This window comes from Cylas formicarius, unplaced genomic scaffold (assembly GCF_029955315.1).
Source record: "Cylas formicarius isolate icCylForm1 unplaced genomic scaffold, icCylForm1.1 PGA_scaffold_10__41_contigs__length_53128322, whole genome shotgun sequence".
Lineage (NCBI taxonomy): Eukaryota > Metazoa > Arthropoda > Insecta > Coleoptera > Brentidae > Cylas > Cylas formicarius.
The window spans coordinates 34,048,523-34,065,976 of record NW_026844214.1 but is presented as its reverse complement, the minus strand read 5'-3'; the positions used below and the strand labels follow the sequence as shown (position 1 = coordinate 34,065,976).

General features: G+C 33.1%; 1 protein-coding gene across 9 annotated transcripts in view; it reads right to left on the bottom strand.

Moving 5' to 3' along the window:
• Positions 1 to 3,231: 3,231 nt before the first annotated feature.
• Positions 3,232 to 17,454, bottom strand: part of LOC132700773 (A disintegrin and metalloproteinase with thrombospondin motifs like) — a 78,898-nt gene continuing 64,675 nt past the window's right edge. The window contains exons 7-16 of one of the 9 annotated variants that reach the window (XR_009618686.1): positions 16,328 to 16,587; positions 14,294 to 14,436; positions 13,789 to 13,844; positions 12,502 to 12,628; positions 12,155 to 12,319; positions 10,845 to 10,971; positions 10,670 to 10,774; positions 7,218 to 7,324; positions 6,533 to 7,127; positions 3,232 to 5,448 (exon numbers count right to left, since the gene is read on the bottom strand). Coding sequence is in view for 7 of the 9 variants with exons in the window: in XM_060668340.1 (XP_060524323.1) it covers positions 6,587 to 7,127; positions 7,218 to 7,324; positions 10,670 to 10,774; positions 10,845 to 10,971; positions 12,155 to 12,319; positions 12,502 to 12,628; positions 13,789 to 13,844; positions 14,294 to 14,436; positions 16,328 to 16,587 (1,631 nt within the window). In the remaining 2 variants the exon portion in view is untranslated. The other 8 variants (XR_009618687.1, XM_060668316.1, XM_060668325.1 and 5 more) reach the window with 8 other exon arrangements.

The following is a 17,454-nucleotide window of genomic DNA, read 5'->3' as shown; positions in this document are numbered from 1 at the left end:
TTTACTTTTTTCACTCATGAAATAAGCCGCTAATTCATCCCTTATGTCCTGAGCATCTTGGGCTGACCGTCGTGGAATATTCCTTAATGGTAAAAATGATGTAGTAGGCATATTCTCAGCTCTCCATGATCCAGAGGTAACCAGTCCATTCTCTTCATTGTCAAATACTCCTTGAGGAGAGTAGATTTCTCTGGAATTAGAGCTTTTTCTTAAGTAGTTATGAAGATGAACACAAGCCATGACAATAATTTGGGCTTTCGATGGCTCTAGTAGCATGGGTTTTCTTAGCACTCGAAATACAGAAGAAACTATTCCAAATGCATTCTCCACTATGCGCCGCGCCCTTGATAATCTGTAGTTGAAAATACCCTTAGTTGAATCTTTCGTATATTCTCCGGAATATGACTTCATTATGTGATTATTAAGAGGAAATGCGTTTTCCGCAATGATGACGTAGGGTACTCTTATTACTCTTCCTGACAGATTGCATGCGCTAGTAAAGTTTGCAGCATTATTTTCCATCTTTTGAAAAAGAGTCGTGTTTCGGAAGACACCATCATCTGATACCGACCTTGACAGTCCACATCAGCGTAGAGGAAACAGTAGTCTGTATCTACTAAGGTAAAAAGAACAATACTAAAAAATGACTTGTAATTAAAAAAGTCGCTTCTTCTATTTATAGGGCATTGTACTGCGTATTGTCTTCCATCCATTGCGCCAAGGCAATGAGGAAAATTCCATTTACTCTCATACTCGTCGGCTATCTTCAACCACTCCTGCTCTGTCTGCGGCAACTATAATAAACAGAAAAATATATGTTACATCCTAGATATATAAAAAATAATAGTAAAATATCTACAGTTCAAAAAATCTTATTATTATTAATTATTATTATTAGAATTCACGTAACACCTTGTACATAAATCACTATAACGAGTCTTTATAAAACTATCTACTACTTTTTTTTTGCAGGAAGGAATCAAAGTGGGCTTAAAAGAGACTAAGTCGCAAAATGAACAGAGTAAGTGTCTTGATGAAGATACCTAGTTCAAGAGATAGTCACAACGGCTACCGATCATGCCATGGGCCTGTGGAACCTACAAGTGGGCCATCAGTTTCAACCCCACAACAAAATGTTTCACAATGTCAATCCCTAAGTCAAAGCTTATAATCCCACTACCTACAGCTTGACACCCAAGGGGTGTTACCGTCCAACAATAATGCTAGTAGCCAATTACTGAATTTGGATGATGAGGATCATGGTTATCAGTGGCAATAAAAATACTTTTATTTTGTATTATGTTTTAGATTATTTGATTGTCACTATATAACGATCTTACCTTTACATAATCTTTAAAGCGGCGCATAACTCTGGAACAATAGTCTATACTGTCTGCTTGGAAACTTTGAATAAAAAACTCAGATGCTAGGTACCTAGGTGATTGCTAACCTCTCTGAAATGGGGATTGATTTTAGAAATGTGGTGTCTTTCTTTGCAATTTCTGGTCCTACCAAATTCAGTATGGTGTCGAAATCTGATGGAGACATTCGGCAAAACGTCTTGAAATGTAGGTTATCGACTCTTAGGTCTCTCAAAAGATTTGTTCCACTGTAGACTTCGCGATTTCGGAAAATCCATAATATCCACCATCTTCGTTTTCGAGGACTTTTCTTGGGCTTCCGTTTTTTCGATAATAAATGTATCGATAGGTAACTCGCACTGGCGACTATAACTTTGTCACGATCCATTTAAAAAATCGCGCACCTATACTACGGATCCTCTAAAGTCAGAGTCCCGCGAGCAACTGAACTCCGTCTAGACAAAAATCAGGCGAGTACAACCTAAAGCTGGACAAGTCTTTACGTCATTGCGAGTACCGCGAGCACGAGCACGAGTACAAGTAGTCTGGACGCACCTTAAAGTTGCCCGTTCAAAATATTTAATCCCGATTCCTTGTATTATATAAAAATGTTTTTTTTAATCGTCCCGCAGTTTACATGACAATGTTGTCAAAGTACAGTAAAACTTGTTGTTCAATTTTTGTTATTTTCGGGACTCTCCAAATCGCCTTTGAATTGGTTTCCATAGTAACTAAATAAATATACTGATATTTTGACATGCTTTTAAACACACAAATTTATATAGAAAGCATATAGGTTTACGCACAGCCAACTTTCGTCATCGACGTCTCTTATTCGCGAAAGTATACATACAGTAGGCAAAGATCCTTTCGAAATAACTACTTTCTTAAAATTACTCAACCCAAAGTAATACACAGGGCGTAGTTTTAATCGCAGTTCAGCGTCATTGCTAGTTAATCGGGGTGCTGATATTATATATTCAGAACTACCAGATGTTTTGAGTTTATCTCAAGTTTCTGAAGGCTACATTGACGATTCTGTTCAAAATAAGATTGATATAGCTGACTTGTTACGTAAACTACTATTATCGGAATATGATTTCAACGAAGCGGGAACCTCAACGTCTACATAGATTTGATGTTATTTCAATCTAAATATGTGTTTCAAGTTCCACTTTATTTCTGGAAACGAGTAGGAGATACATTGTAAATCAAATTATGGCAAAGTTGCATATCGGCGATCTTGTTATTACGTTAACCAAGTGCAACAAAAAAAAAGAAAAATAATGATCAAATTAAAATAATTCACGTCTCTTAAAAATAGTAGATATATTAAGCAACAAGTTTGATGAATTACTAAAGAAGTTGATCAAAGTTGCTACACATGCTGTTTGTACAACATTAGATTTTTGGGTACACAACGAATACATTCACCCAGTGACGTGACAATTGAGGTGACGTTTCATTTTTCGATAAAAAAATTATATTATACTTTTTAAGAAATTAAAAAATTACCATATAAATAATATTAAAACCTGATTCTGATAAAATATGCAATTCCAGAAGTTTCATTTTTGAGGAACTTCCTTAGTTACCAGGATCAGTTATATGGTTAGGCATTATTTTACTTAGGCTACGGCGACGCTTGCGACATGGTTTATATTGTTTAAATGGGTAACAGCTTTAGTTTTAGCCTGACGCTGTCGCGAGTTCTAATCGTGACCATGTGCATGGAATTTACAAAATAGTGTTCGGAACAAAACGTTTTTGTCGCCGCGACTAGGTCGCAAGCGTGGCCTTGGCTTTATTTTCGTGCAAATCGGTACTACTTGTCAATAAAACGAATCATTGATTAATTGAAATACGTTTATTAGAAAACACATGTTGGCCTTATCAAAATATGGACGGATACAAATGAAACAAAAAGACTTTGCGAGCAGTAAAATTTATTGCTTTTGCCAAAAGAAATTTATTTTTATGCTGCTCCGTTGTATAACAATAATTGCTTCCGTAGTAACTGAAAAATTGCATGGTTGAAATAAAAAATTGTCTTAACATCACATAACGCGTAATACCGAAGGAAAAATTTTTAAAACTACATTAACAAATTTCTGGAAATGTACCTAGTAATTTTTCCTTTCCTTTTTTAAGCAAGAGTAGACTTAGACAATCGAAACAGTAGAGTTTTTCAGCCCATCAGACATTGTTGAACCTGAGATATTAATTGAAAAGGAAGCAAAAGTCGATCAAATAAAAAAGTACATCACGTTTAACTTTTTACAGCTACATAACGGCGTTAAAAATTTATGTGTCTCTACGTCAGTACTTAATTGTTTACGTATTTTAATTTAATTTTAATTACGTATTAATATTTGAACAGTCGCTGTGTTGTAAATGTGGTATGTTTATGTATTGTTGTGTTTTTAATAAAAATATAACAAAGCTGGAACCCAGAACAGAGCAATATTTGCTTCGGTTAAATTTAACGACTATCAATGAACGAGAATTACCATTATCAGTTAAAGGGTTATTAACGCGTCTTGAATAATTGTCGCCAGCAAATTAATATTAATTGGTTATACGGCGTAAAAATTCTTTAATTTCGGTGAATAATTTAAACAATTTCTTCACGAAACAATTCACATTGCTTTTTATTGGGCACCATTTGCAAGCTGCTTCAATTGTCTGCAATCTACATAACGGCAAGGTTTCTGAATTGTACAAAACTTGTTTCTTTGCTACACCTAATTATTTCATAATCGTATTATAAATATTGGCAGTTTCTTGTTTTGTTGTACTATTTACACTATGAACGTACATTAAGAAAATGACATTGAAACATAAAATAAGAGAAATAAACAATGTAAACAAAAATACGAACTAAAGAAGAATTGCTTCACCGCCGAGTTTTAACACATCACAAACAAAAAGCAACAATGGACATTTCTTGCCAAAAAATTATATTTTTAATTATTAACTACAAAAATTATTGCCATTAAAAAAACATATATAAATAAGTTCTATGAAGGAGGTGGATGAGCATTATTATGCAGGCTATTTCAAAAGACAGCAAAACTTGATTAGATATTGATTATACAAAAATAATATTTCGCTTAACAAAGGGTTTTTGGTATTAAACGGGGGCGGCCCCGTGGGCGTCCAAGCACTTAGGCCACCAGATCGGCCCGTTGAGCGTAACAAAGGGTTAATATTTGATTTTTATATTAACCTTGGAGTATTTTTTATATCTGAATGGTGATATTTTTAAAAGATTTCTATAATTATTATTAAAACGTTACTTACAAAATTATTATTTATGCACCACATTTATTTTGACAGAATACTTATAAAGAGTTTTTGGGTTAAGGGCTAATATTAATTCGGAAATTTTTGATTTTTGAAATAGTAAGTTCATTCCAGATTCATTTTTTGCTTGTTTTTCGAAACTTCCTGTATAATGGACTATTTTTTTACGGGACTGTCTTAAAAAAATATTTTAATAAAGCCTGCGGCTGATTCGTTTCTCGTTTAACGCACTACCGCTACTACATACTTTCGATTTCCCTAAGCTATGTACAAAATTTATTAAAAAAAAATAAAATCCAAAATGGTGGTAATTACAATAAAAAAAGAAGTCACCCCTGTTACAAAGTTTACATGCGCAAATAATTAGTGAAATTCTGAAAAAGTACGAAAAAAATCTAAAATTTAAAAAATTAGGGGATGATATACCGCCCCAATGATATGTAGTCTTAATGAAAATATCTTACTCAGTTCGTTTTAGCTTTAATCGAATTTTAAATGACTGAATTAACATATTGATAACAAATTTTTGATATGTTCCGACATCAATTTTTACTACATTCTTTCATACAGTTGAAGTTGTCACTAAAATTATAACTTCCATCAGAACTCTTGCATATATAAACTCTCAAAACTGTTCACCATAATGTCAAACACAACTAATCGCTACAGTAATCACAGATTCTCGACCGAGTTCTCAATACAAACTCAACAAATGGTACTTAATCGGCTTTTTCTCGTGTTTTTCACTTAAGCATCGAGCCGTGGTAGGGTTCATTTCCTGCTAGAAGGGACAAAGAAAGAGAAACAGACGTTTAGAAAAATTCCGAACAATTTAAAATATATGGTAATCTAAATTGTTTAACTATAAATGCCGTTAGCAATGGATGCTGCTAAATAAAGTTCGAAATTTACTCGAAAAAATAAAAACAAAACCTAAATTATTGCATGTTACAACAATGTGTTAAATTAAGTTACGTTAAGTGAATGTTTTATTTAGTTAAAAACATTTAATGAGTTCAATTTTGAAAAGAATTTATGGTAAAACAAATTTTAAAAAATAATTCACATAGATCTTTTTATCAAAAAACAATTATTATGATGCCTCAGGACGCCACTGGAATTCATAATTGGCATTAAATTAGCTTTCAATGTTATACTGCAACAATACTCGCAAATATCAACAAAATCGGTCAAAGGTTTTTCTCAATATTAATAGAGAAACAATTTCCTTCAAAAATTTTAAGAGTCATAGCTTTAGGTCACCTCTTTATATGTTTGAATTTGCTCATACATGATGTTACAGAATGTTGTGAAGATAATTTAAGGGTAGATGCTGCATTTCAAAAGATATAAAAAATATTCATATAAATAACGGTTCGAGAATACTTCGTTTTCGAGATACCGAGTATTTAAACTTTTCCATTTTTTAATTTATGGAAATTGAGATATCAATAGTGATCGTGACGTCAAGTTTTGGCAAAATTTAGTATCTTCCTCTTAATTTTCTTCTTCCTCACAGTCTGTAACACTGTCTATGTAATAGCAAAAATACTTGCCTGTACCTTACGTCTATTTATCAGCATGTTTCTTGTAACATTAAGTAAAATTAAGCGTATATAATTATGTTATAATCCGAAAAATAATGCATATATTAAATGTTTGTTAACGTGTGACTGCAGAAGAAATTCTGCCGAATGTTATGAAAGAAAATGCATGCACAAATGCGATATGCGATATGGCGGAACAATGAACATGAAGAAGAAACGAAAAATAAAAAAAAACGAATGTGGTAATAAGACGACGTTGCTGGGCCAAAAGAAATAGAAGACGATAAAAGAGGAAGCAATTCGGGTAGTAAACCTTACCCCATAAGTAAACAGGTGTCAGCCTTATTTCTAATGTAGCTTACTCTCCTTAAATTAACTATACGACCTTTTAAGGTGGTTGTTGTTAACGTTGTCGTAATTGACTCCTTTATCGCCAATGTCAGAATTCTGCGTGGATGTTTTGCCAAAATCTGTGAAATCGTAGGGATTTTTTGTGGAGGACCTCATAAAGGAATAGAAGTTGACGATGACGGGATTCTGTGTAGAGCTGGGACTTAACGATGAAGTTTCGAAATTTTTTCCAAAATTCTTAAAGTCGTACGGGGATTTGGTAGTAGATATTGTAAACCAACTCCACGAAAACGTCCTAGTAAAACTGGTCGAGGCCAAATTCGTAGACGGTTGCTCGGGACCATATTTGTATGTAACGTCATCGAAATTTGTATTGGAATTTTTATTGGAAGGATCACTTTGACTAACTTGATTCTCGTACTTAATAAATTTACCGTTTTGGGTTTGAATTTGGGCTACGTTATTTTGGTAATTTTGACCATAGGTTGGATTGTAATAGTTAGAGTCGTCGTTGAAATATGGATCTTTGTTCTTCAACTTCTCTTCCTCTTCCTCATCGAACCTGTATACGGTACGTAAAATGGATTTCTTAGTTGCATGTGGGATTGTTTTAAATAAGTAAGAACTAAGAATGAAAGAAAGCGATACTTACAAAGGTCTTCCGCGATTTTCGTTCGCTCTCACATACGTTGCCGAATTCTGTGAATAGTCGGGAATGATGTTTTCGTGTTCTGCTACGCAACGGCCATTTAAGCAATGCTGAAATTGATTTATTAATGTAATGTGTAAATTCAGCACTTAGCGAAGGCACCCAAATGATTTGTTGGGCTTTCGAAAATTGAAAAACTAACCAAAACTTCTCTCCCACTAAACGTACTTCCAAAAATGCTTAGTTTACAAGATACATATTTTAATATTTGTCTATTTTATATAGAAATATAAATATTTAAAAAAAATGTCTTCAGTGAAAATCCTTACATCTGTCGCAGGCTACGTGCCTATGTGCGTTTTTATCATCCTCTTTAGTGTTAATTTTTCATTTCAAATGTTCATAAACATACGTTTTGTCAATTTTCTTTTTTTTTGCTTCGGACAAGATACCCAAAGAGTTATTATAGAAATATGATTAAATAAATAAAGTAGTTTCATATAAAAACTAAAATTGTATTTTAGTTATTTAGAAATTTTCCGTTTTCAAAAAACAAAAAGTAATGGTTAAATTTAGATAAAACCAGTATGTATTTGAACTTTTTTGAAATAATACCTGGAAAAAATGCATATTATATTCTGGCCAATATAATTATTTAAAAGGTTAGAAAAGATCATTTTTATTTAAAACTTCTATGTTATAATACTATAGATGTTATTTTTTATAAATACAAATAGAACTAAATACTGTCTATTTAGTTTAAATGGCACCCCCCGTTTATCATTTCATTTTTAGATTCTACTCTCTACTATTTCTTAACCTTATTTAATAAAAAATAATGTCATTGATTTTTGAGCAATTTGGACCCTTGAAGAAATCTTGATAGTTCCGTACTCTAAGTAAACGGAAAGCCGAACTTATCCAAACAGTTCCTGGAAGGACTCAGTTTTTTTTTTCTGGTATAGCATTTTATAAACACTGTAAGAAATAGCTTGAATATACAGGTTGTGCTATTTAAAAAATCGCAATAAACCGCGCAAAATCTTATTTTTGAAATGAACTGTATGTTCCATCTAAAAGAGTATGTCAGGAAAAGTCCCTGAGTCCTTCCAGGAACTGTCTGGAAGAGTTCGATTTTCCGTTTAATTAAAGCACGGAACTATTAAGATTTCTTCCAGGATCCAAAGTATAGGAAATTATTCTTTATTTCACTAACTGCGAAGTATAGGGAAACCTTAACGAAATCTGCTTTGTTTCTTGTGTGGAATCTAAAAATGAATTGATATATAGGGAGTACCATTGAAACTATTGAAAGAAAAATATTTTAGAGCAATAGAGCACCTCCGCTCCTCCTCCTAATAAGCTACCCACGAGAGCACCCCAATTTCCCAGTTACATAGATGACTGTTTGCTCTTCAACTAGCTGTCTTTTTTTTGTAAAATTTGCTTTATTTTTCAGTTTAGTGATAACAAGCTTGATCGCGATCTGATTAATTTTTAAATCAGTTAAAATAATTTATTTTATTTATGTCCTGTATCGTACTGTCTTAATCTTGTGAAAATTATTACATATTCAAGTGTGGTGCATTAAATAATTTAGTGCATGTTCATTAACTACTTTGGGGGAAGAAAAAGAAATCGAGCAAAAAACAAAAAAAAGTGTTTTTGATGTTATTTTTATAATACTATTGTTTCAATGAAAAATGAATTAGATTTACTGATATTTATTTAGTATATTTATATGTCATGGAAATGTTTGCGAGGTTTCTGTCATACAAAATGAAAAAAAAAAAAAAGACATTAAACAAAGAAACAATGAAATATTTATATTATAATCCGGGTTCTTTCTATTCCTATTATTTCCGGTCAAAATAGATTAATGCAAGCCGTTCGATATTTTTTGCCGAATGTAATGTACCGAAAATTTTAATTGGGTAACAATTTTTGCTACCTGTAAAAAAGTCGGATGTAAGTTTCAAATTCGTCCTTCGCAATCCATTCTATTTTGTCGTTCATTGCCACTATCCATTGTTTTGACTACATTTGATTCTAATCGATAAAAAAAACATTGTTCGAGGTTTTACACGGATGTTCAAATATATAACGGATGTCGAATGTGTGACGTATAACAATCCTCTGGCCTACAATGGGTTTTCTTTTTGTTAATTAAAATCTCCTTTGGCAGAACACAAGTTTCATACTTCGTTGATCGGGTATGAACTTAATTAAGAATGGGAACAAATAATTTGTATTTTTGTCAATATTGTCTATAATTACAAGGTTATTCGCCCAAACCGTTCATTAAGATGTAAATTAGACCTATATTTCGATTGTTTCAGTTAATGCTAGTTCGGCGTTATCTTTCTTTAAAATAGTTTCAGTCAGCCTGCCCTGGAAAACTTTAAATATGCTTTTATTTCCACGCTTTATTCTAATTTTATTTCTGATCGTTTTGATTTTTATATTTATTTAACCATGAAAAAAAATTTACAAACGTGATGACAAATTTTGCTGCTGCTAAGAAATTATCATTTGTCAATTTTACGTTTATATTTTGCACTCTGCCCTAGAAGAGTGACATATACTGTTACTGTCAAGATAATATGCAATTCTTAAAATAAGAAAATTTAATATTTTGAAACCTGGAGTTTACTAGAGTGAAATTTCTAACCTATTTTAATAATCAAACAATTACCCAAAAATAATGAACTCAGTTTTATATTATTTTGATACAAACTATGCAAGTTTCATTGAGAAAAAAAAACAATAGAAATAAATAACCTAAATGTCTTTGTTTTAACGACCTATTAGAGATTAACTTGAAACATCAAGATATGCAGGGTCTTCCATTTAACATTTGAAACAACTAAAAGAAAAAAAAAGTTACTCCCTTCTGTAAAATACCTAATTATACACCGATCTAAACTATCATTTTACCACGTCAGTTTCGTTTTCCATGAATCCCAGTCACTTTGGACATTTCGGAGATATTACAGCACGACTTGAATTTTGACGTCAATTCTGACGGTGAATGTATTCGTGCTGTTTTGCAAAAATGTATCCAAAAACTGACGGTTATAGAAAAAATATAGTATGCAACACATTTGGTAAACTGTGCGTGAAGCAATATTTATTCCTCTACGCGAACATTGTTTGAACATTAAATTTATAACTAAGGTACCGCAAAACACATTTCTCGTCTGCTAGATAACAGAATAAAATGAAATGAAACGATATATTTCAAAATTAAAATTAGTATTTATATTAATCTGATTTGGCCAACGCTGCATACCTACTATCGAAAGGTTTCAAATTTTTAAAATCGTTTTTCAGCGAAAGTTTAAAATAAAGGCGCGCTACATAAAATAAATAATATATAAGTGCATTCAGTATCTTTAAAATAATTTTAAAAGGAAGAGTTATATTTGGAACCTATATATGAAAAGTTTACCCACCTGGCCGTCTCCACAAGCCGATCCTTCAGCTGCAGGTCTGTAGGCTACACAGTAGCCGCTCCCAGAGTCGAAACAAAACAGTTGCGCACACACTCTATCATCTTTCTGTTAAACCAAAGATAACCATTTTTGTTTTTACCATACGGAAATTGCATTTTACAAACTAATTACTTACAAAACACGCGCTTGTACCGCGGTCTCTTCTACATTGAGCATCCAAAGTGAGAAGTTTACCGGGAAGAACTCTTGGCAAACTCGCATCTTCGTGCGGCTCATTATACAAACATGTCGCAGTATCACCACTGCAAGCATTCAACTTTTGTAGATTAAGTCCCTTATGGGTTTTCAACAGTTTCAAAGTAGAGGCCAGGACACTTTCAAAAGCAGCACTTTTTAAAAGAGAGCATTCCATGTTACACTTAAAACCAGTAGAGAAATATTTCCAATTTACTTTTTGATTTTTGGGATTTAGATCAGCTTGAATAAAGACTAATTTCTAAAACAATTTCAGGTTATAAAAATGTGCTTTCTATGCAACAAATAATACAAACAATTATTTGAAAAGTTGAATAAAATTTAAGTCTAGGTCCACAAACTAAATTTGGAAATTTCTAAGATTTTGCATGTTATCAACAGATAGGTCCTTTTTTTAAAAAAAAAGATAAATACGTATTGTTCCCAAAAATTTGGAAAAACGTGGAAAAAGTACTTTGTTATGTTAATCTAGTTTTCGATTTTAAGTAGTTAAATGCCTAAAAACATAAAAAAGTTCAAGTTCTGTCAGAATTAGATATGAATGAATTTTATTTCTGGACGGGGAATCACAGCCCCAACGAATTTGTTTATTCAACGAGTTAAGCATTCACTTCTTCAAGATTGGAATAAATCGCAAAACCACCAACAACTTCAACGTAGTAAATAAAATAAAGAAGAAAAAATTTCGCACCAAAGATCTCTATCTTGACGTCAGTCCAGCGGCAATTAATGGCAATGTTATGTAACAAAATAACATCCAATTGATTTGTGACAACAGACTAAACAAGGTAACGAAAGAATCGATCATATTGCCCGAAAGGGCTCTTGAAAACGCATTATTGAACCAGGACCACTTTATGGGCTAGAAAGTTCATTACCAAAACAGCCATCGGCAAAAGAATTTCGAATTCGCGAAGATGGGCAGACACGCCAAGTAATTCCTCAAAACTCCATATGCTAAATTTACAGCAGAAATCCTGACCATCACAAGAAAGCAGTGATAATAATAGTTGGTCTACTGCCGACTCAAAGCCAAATGGGGGGATGGAAGAAAACACTGCATACCAATTCTGTTTAGAAGGGTTCCTCGCGGAAGTTGTGATCTAATCTAATGCTTTGCTATATTTCATATTAATAATTTTTAAATGCAGCAACTGAATTTATGAGCGTTTAGAATCTGAACTACAAAGCCGTTCGAATGGCGGAAAGTTAGTTGACACAATAACTTACTTTAAGAAGTGGTGGAAACTCGAAACACTACATGGGGACCAACGGAATCCCCTTTCCGTGTGCCTCAAATCAGACATTATAAACCCATCTGTCCATTTGCATTTCTCAGCACCTGGACCTCCCAAATAAGAAGGCGGTGGACTACCGTCGTGCACGGCTCCTAACCTGCAATCACGGATATTGACATCGTCTTATATTAATACTGATATTTTTCGAAGGTGTGCAACGAGTTGTTAAAAATACTTGTTTGGTTTCCAATGCCCTTATTTAAGTAGACATCAACGTGGAGATATAATCCAAATTAAGGCGAAGGAAGTTCAAAAACTAGCTTTGATAATGATACTTACAAATGTCCAACTTCGTGAGCTGCTACGATTATGCCACTAAATCCTCCGGTGTCTTCAATTATAGCTACTGAATTTACTTTTTCTAATCGTTTATTGACCACGCACGCGCCACCAACATAGGCAAACCCTATAATCCATTTTATTTTTTTAATTGGTAAGTCATAAGCGATTTTAAAACTTCAAAACCGATCCTCCACCAGAAGCAGCAGAAAGTGAAAATCAGTTCATTTACTTTTGTTTTTTTTGTATCGGGATTTACAGGTAGACAAGCGATGATTGAATTATGTTTACAAATTTGTATTCAGCATCACAACCATCGGTGATGGTTTTTTAAAAAGCGACAATATTCTTTTAATAAGCAGAAAACTAGTAGAGAAAGTTATGACGGACAATTTAGATTAATTATATAGGGTATATTAGGCAACTTCTATTTGATGGAATCAGTAGGTTATTTGACACCAGTGAACTGGTAAATGCTTTCAGAATATCCATATTATCTCTGCAATGCTCTAAAATTCAAGGAAAACTATAATTTGTCCGACAAACACTACTATCTGTTAAAAGTTATTCTTTCGAAGGTTTTTGTTCTCTCTTTAAAATGCAACGTTAAAAACTCTGCCAGTTTAAATTTTTATTAATGGCCACAATTAAAAATCGGACAAAGCTGCAAATGTTAGTAATTTTCCTTAAATCAGAATAAGCCTGGCAAGATAATTAATAAAACTGATTTTTATTAACGTTTTGGTTAGTCCATTTTTACCAAATCCAAGCTGCGTGTGAGTATTTTTGCTGGGTGCGATTAGTTCATAATAGGTTAAACCCATCCCTTGCATAAAAATAACAGGATCTACCCCAAAACGTCATCGAAGAAGAGAATGCCAGTTTTGGAAAGATCTACCCCCCTGTTCTACTTAATATGATATACTGGTATGGGTTTACACGCGAAAGTAGTTCTGAAAATGTTTTATATGTGCCGGCAAGTTCGTGACTTAGTGACTGGAAAAGGACATTCTATATCTACACGAAAATGATGTTGCAGGATAGTGCACCCGCAGTGAGAACCTTGTGTGATTTGTGACACCGTATTCTAGGTGGTATTGAATTGAAGGAAATTAATGCTTAACACCGCGTGCGATAGAGTTGTGTGTTGTCTAGCGAAAGTTACTATACGAATTTGATGGGGGAGAGTATAAATGATAATCAAAGCGCAAAAATGAAACAACGAGGTTCGAAAATGTTTACAGACAAGTGCTTTATCTACACTGAGTTTTGTATTAATTGGGATACCTGCGGTGCCTCGATTACAATTGTCACTTGGGTGCGTTCTTCTGCACATGTCTAGTCTGTAAAAATGAAATACACCGTGTAAAATTTCTCGCAAATCTGTTTTAGATGTTACCGAAAATTTGTGTTATACAATCTAAAATCGATCTAGATATTGTGGTGTTTTGCAGGTCGTCTGAATTAGTAAATACCCATACTTACAAATCTATAAATTAGTTTAAGGCTTTTAGATATCTTGACAAATCCCGTTTCAGATTAATTTCGTTTGCGATTTTAAAAAACTGTACACACCAGGCCCAAGATAGGCAATAACAAATTATAGTAAAGATTACCGGCCGTTCCTTTTGTACAGCGTCCACCTTTTCTCCGTCGACACATATCGTATCTAAATGTTAAAAAGTAAGTTATTAAAAGAATGCGAACAATGGAAGTACACCTTAGTGGGCATGACTACCTAATAGACAACAATTTAAGTGGTCGACTGATGCATATAGGTATTTATACCTACTTGGTTATCGCCACCGCTATATCGTAAACTGGTAATCTTCTTTCCCTAAATAAATATTTTCCCATATCTGTAAGAGCGGCTGCTGAATCTATAGCATCCCTTCCCACTCTGTTACGTTCTAGATATGGAGTTGCATCTCTACCCTGAAATTAAGACGTTTATGAAAGACATGTTTTTAAATAATTGAAACAATAAATATGAACTCAGATGTACCCCTAAACACTTGCTTGAGAAAAACTTTGCAATCTAGAACCTCATTATCTCGTCATATATAATTAAAGTACATTTATGATCGTTATAAACCCCATTTTCCTAACAAATAACGGTTTGGATTCGAATTTCAATACCATTTTAGCTTGACATAGCCTTCAAAAAATCTTGTCGACATATATTCCAGTGCTAGAAAATCTTGAACTATTGAAAAAAAAAACAGATGATTGAGTAAATAATTCCGTTGAAAAAGCTAATTCTGATTATTAACATACAATACACTTCCATATTGTTCTCAATATATTGAGTATTAGGTCAAGAAATAGGACACGGTTTTATGTTTTTGCATATCTATTTACTTAATTTTTAAATCTGTTATTAATCGGCTAATCGATTGAAAACAGGAAATGAAATACTAAATTGTGTTTGACTTCAAATTTTTTATTCTCTTCGCGTTGTCTTTATTTTAGATATTTTTTAAGAAACTTTTATCCAAAATAAGCAATCATAAAACTGGCTGGAATCAATCCTGCATTTAAAATTTCTCTGCCAAAGTGGAAAGAATTAATTAATAAAAAAAATCATAAGAGTCATTGTTTATATTTTCAATTTATTAAGAAACAATTAATACGAATGTATTAAATTGAACTTAAAAAAAATAAAGAAAATGGGATATATTAAACACAAAATAACGATAAAACTCTATCTTTCATTAATCATAAAATTACGACGGTATGTATACTTCATGTAAAATCATCTGCAATTCGTTAAGCACTAAATAAATTTTTATTTTTATAAATAAATATTAATTCAAACAAAGACTTTCATTACAATTTATTACACAAAGGGCCAATGCCACCAAAAGATGAGTAATTAAATTTAAATCATATTTATTCTTTTTGTTATTCATCAAATAGTTATTATTTAAACTTGGATAAAAAGTTTAGTTTTTATTGAAAAAACAGATCGCCACTGGAAAAATCTTAGAAACTCTGAAGTGCCATGGACAGCATTTTTAAGGAATACGCTGTTGTCTTGATTGGAATATTAATTGCATGTTGCATATACTGGCGAAAAGATAGTTTAAAGAAAGAAAAGATAGTACAAAGCATTCGAAAAATATAAACAGAACGCTCACAACAAGATAATAGTATATTATGCAACAAGTGCGGTAAACGGCGTTTGACGAGCAGAGCAGAGCGACTGTTTAATAAACGAGTGAGTTAAAAAGTTTACCGAACGTGTGGCATACTATATTTTTTCTACGACGGTTAGTTTTTGATTAGTTTCGCAAAATAACACGAATACATGACCGTCAAAATTGACAAACGTCAAAATCCAAAGCGTGGGAAATATCTCCGAAAATATCCGATTGCTCCTAAAAGTGGCTAGGATTCGTGGGAAACGTGACGTTTCCCGCACGCTAGATCGGTGGGTAATTAGGTATTTTACAGACGGGAGTAGAAAAAAAAGTTTACCGAACGTGTTGTATACTATACTTTTTCTAAGACAGTTAGTTTTTGGGTACATTTTTGCCAAACAACATGAATGACATGGCCGTCAGAATTGACAAACCTCAAATTCAAGGCGTGGGAAATATTTCCGAAATTATCCGATTGCTACCAAACCCGCGCGGTAAAATTCCGGAAATGTCTCAAGTGGCTCGGGTCCGTGGAAAATAAAACTGACGTGGTAAAGCTTCCCGCACGCTAGATCCGTGCGTAATTAGGGATTTTACAGACGGGAGTAGAAACAAAAATTAAAACATTGATTTGTTGGGCTAGAAATCCAAAAGCAGTGACCTCAAGAACTAATCTTACTTACTCTGCTAATGATAATTCCTGCAATGGACACCCTAATTTTCGGCCCTTTGAGTAACTTGTATCTCATGTCGACTCCATTCCAGAAGGACACAAAGTACCTTTTAATTTGCACATTGTCGCCTCCGTGTAATCGGTAACCATCGTAATCGACTATAACCAAAATTTCGGGGTAAATGGTGTACGGGGCTTCCCGTTTCTTCCTAGTTTTCGTTTCCGAGCTGCGCCTAAATCGTTTCGATAAGTGATCTGGTTCCATAAAAGCTGAAAATGTATAAAAAAATTCGTGCACGTGGGTCCGCCAAAGACTTATTATCGAAAACAAACGGGAGATGAAACAAATTCATTCGTAAATAAATAAGTGAATCAATCGTAAACTTTTACCGAAAGTTCACTAGCTTCGCAATAGCGCATTGTGCTTAAAATTCGAAAGAGATAAATGAAATCTCATGCCCTCACATGGCAGTGTCGAACAAATTAATTGTTGAAAACTACTATGCAATTCATCTCATCATTTAGCGGCAACGAAAATAGAACGCAAGCTAAGATATAATTGTAGATGACTTTTGAATCTGTTGCTTAATTTCCTATAAGTATCATAATAGCACAACTTTCTTTAGATAAATTAAGAAACATAAAAGTGGCATCGCTGTATAAATCGATGTTTAGCAACAATAGGCTTTACCTGTGGTTCAATGTATTCTGGTTATTGACCACGTGCTGTTATTAATGGTTTAGTTTACAGTCGATGTTGTTTGCATGAATTCAAAAGAAAAAATGAATTACTTTGAAGGACTATCACCGCCTCTGTCGTCAACCTAAATCACCTCGCGGGAGGGAGCCATTGCCGCGAAATAATCTAAACTATTCTTTGTTCAAAAATTCTATACTTCACTAGGTGAGATATTGTGTAGGCTTCGGATTTGTAATAATTTTTATTCGCTCTTCACTTTCAATCCATTGAAAAAACTATATGACTATTTTATAATTAAAAATTAAGATAAAAAATCCAATAAAATATAAGGAAGCTATAAAATTTTGCTTAATTTTTTAGCTGATCGCGTTTACTACCTTGAAACTTTATATCCTACCTATAAAATTTCAGCTGAATAGATGCGATGTTTTAAAAAA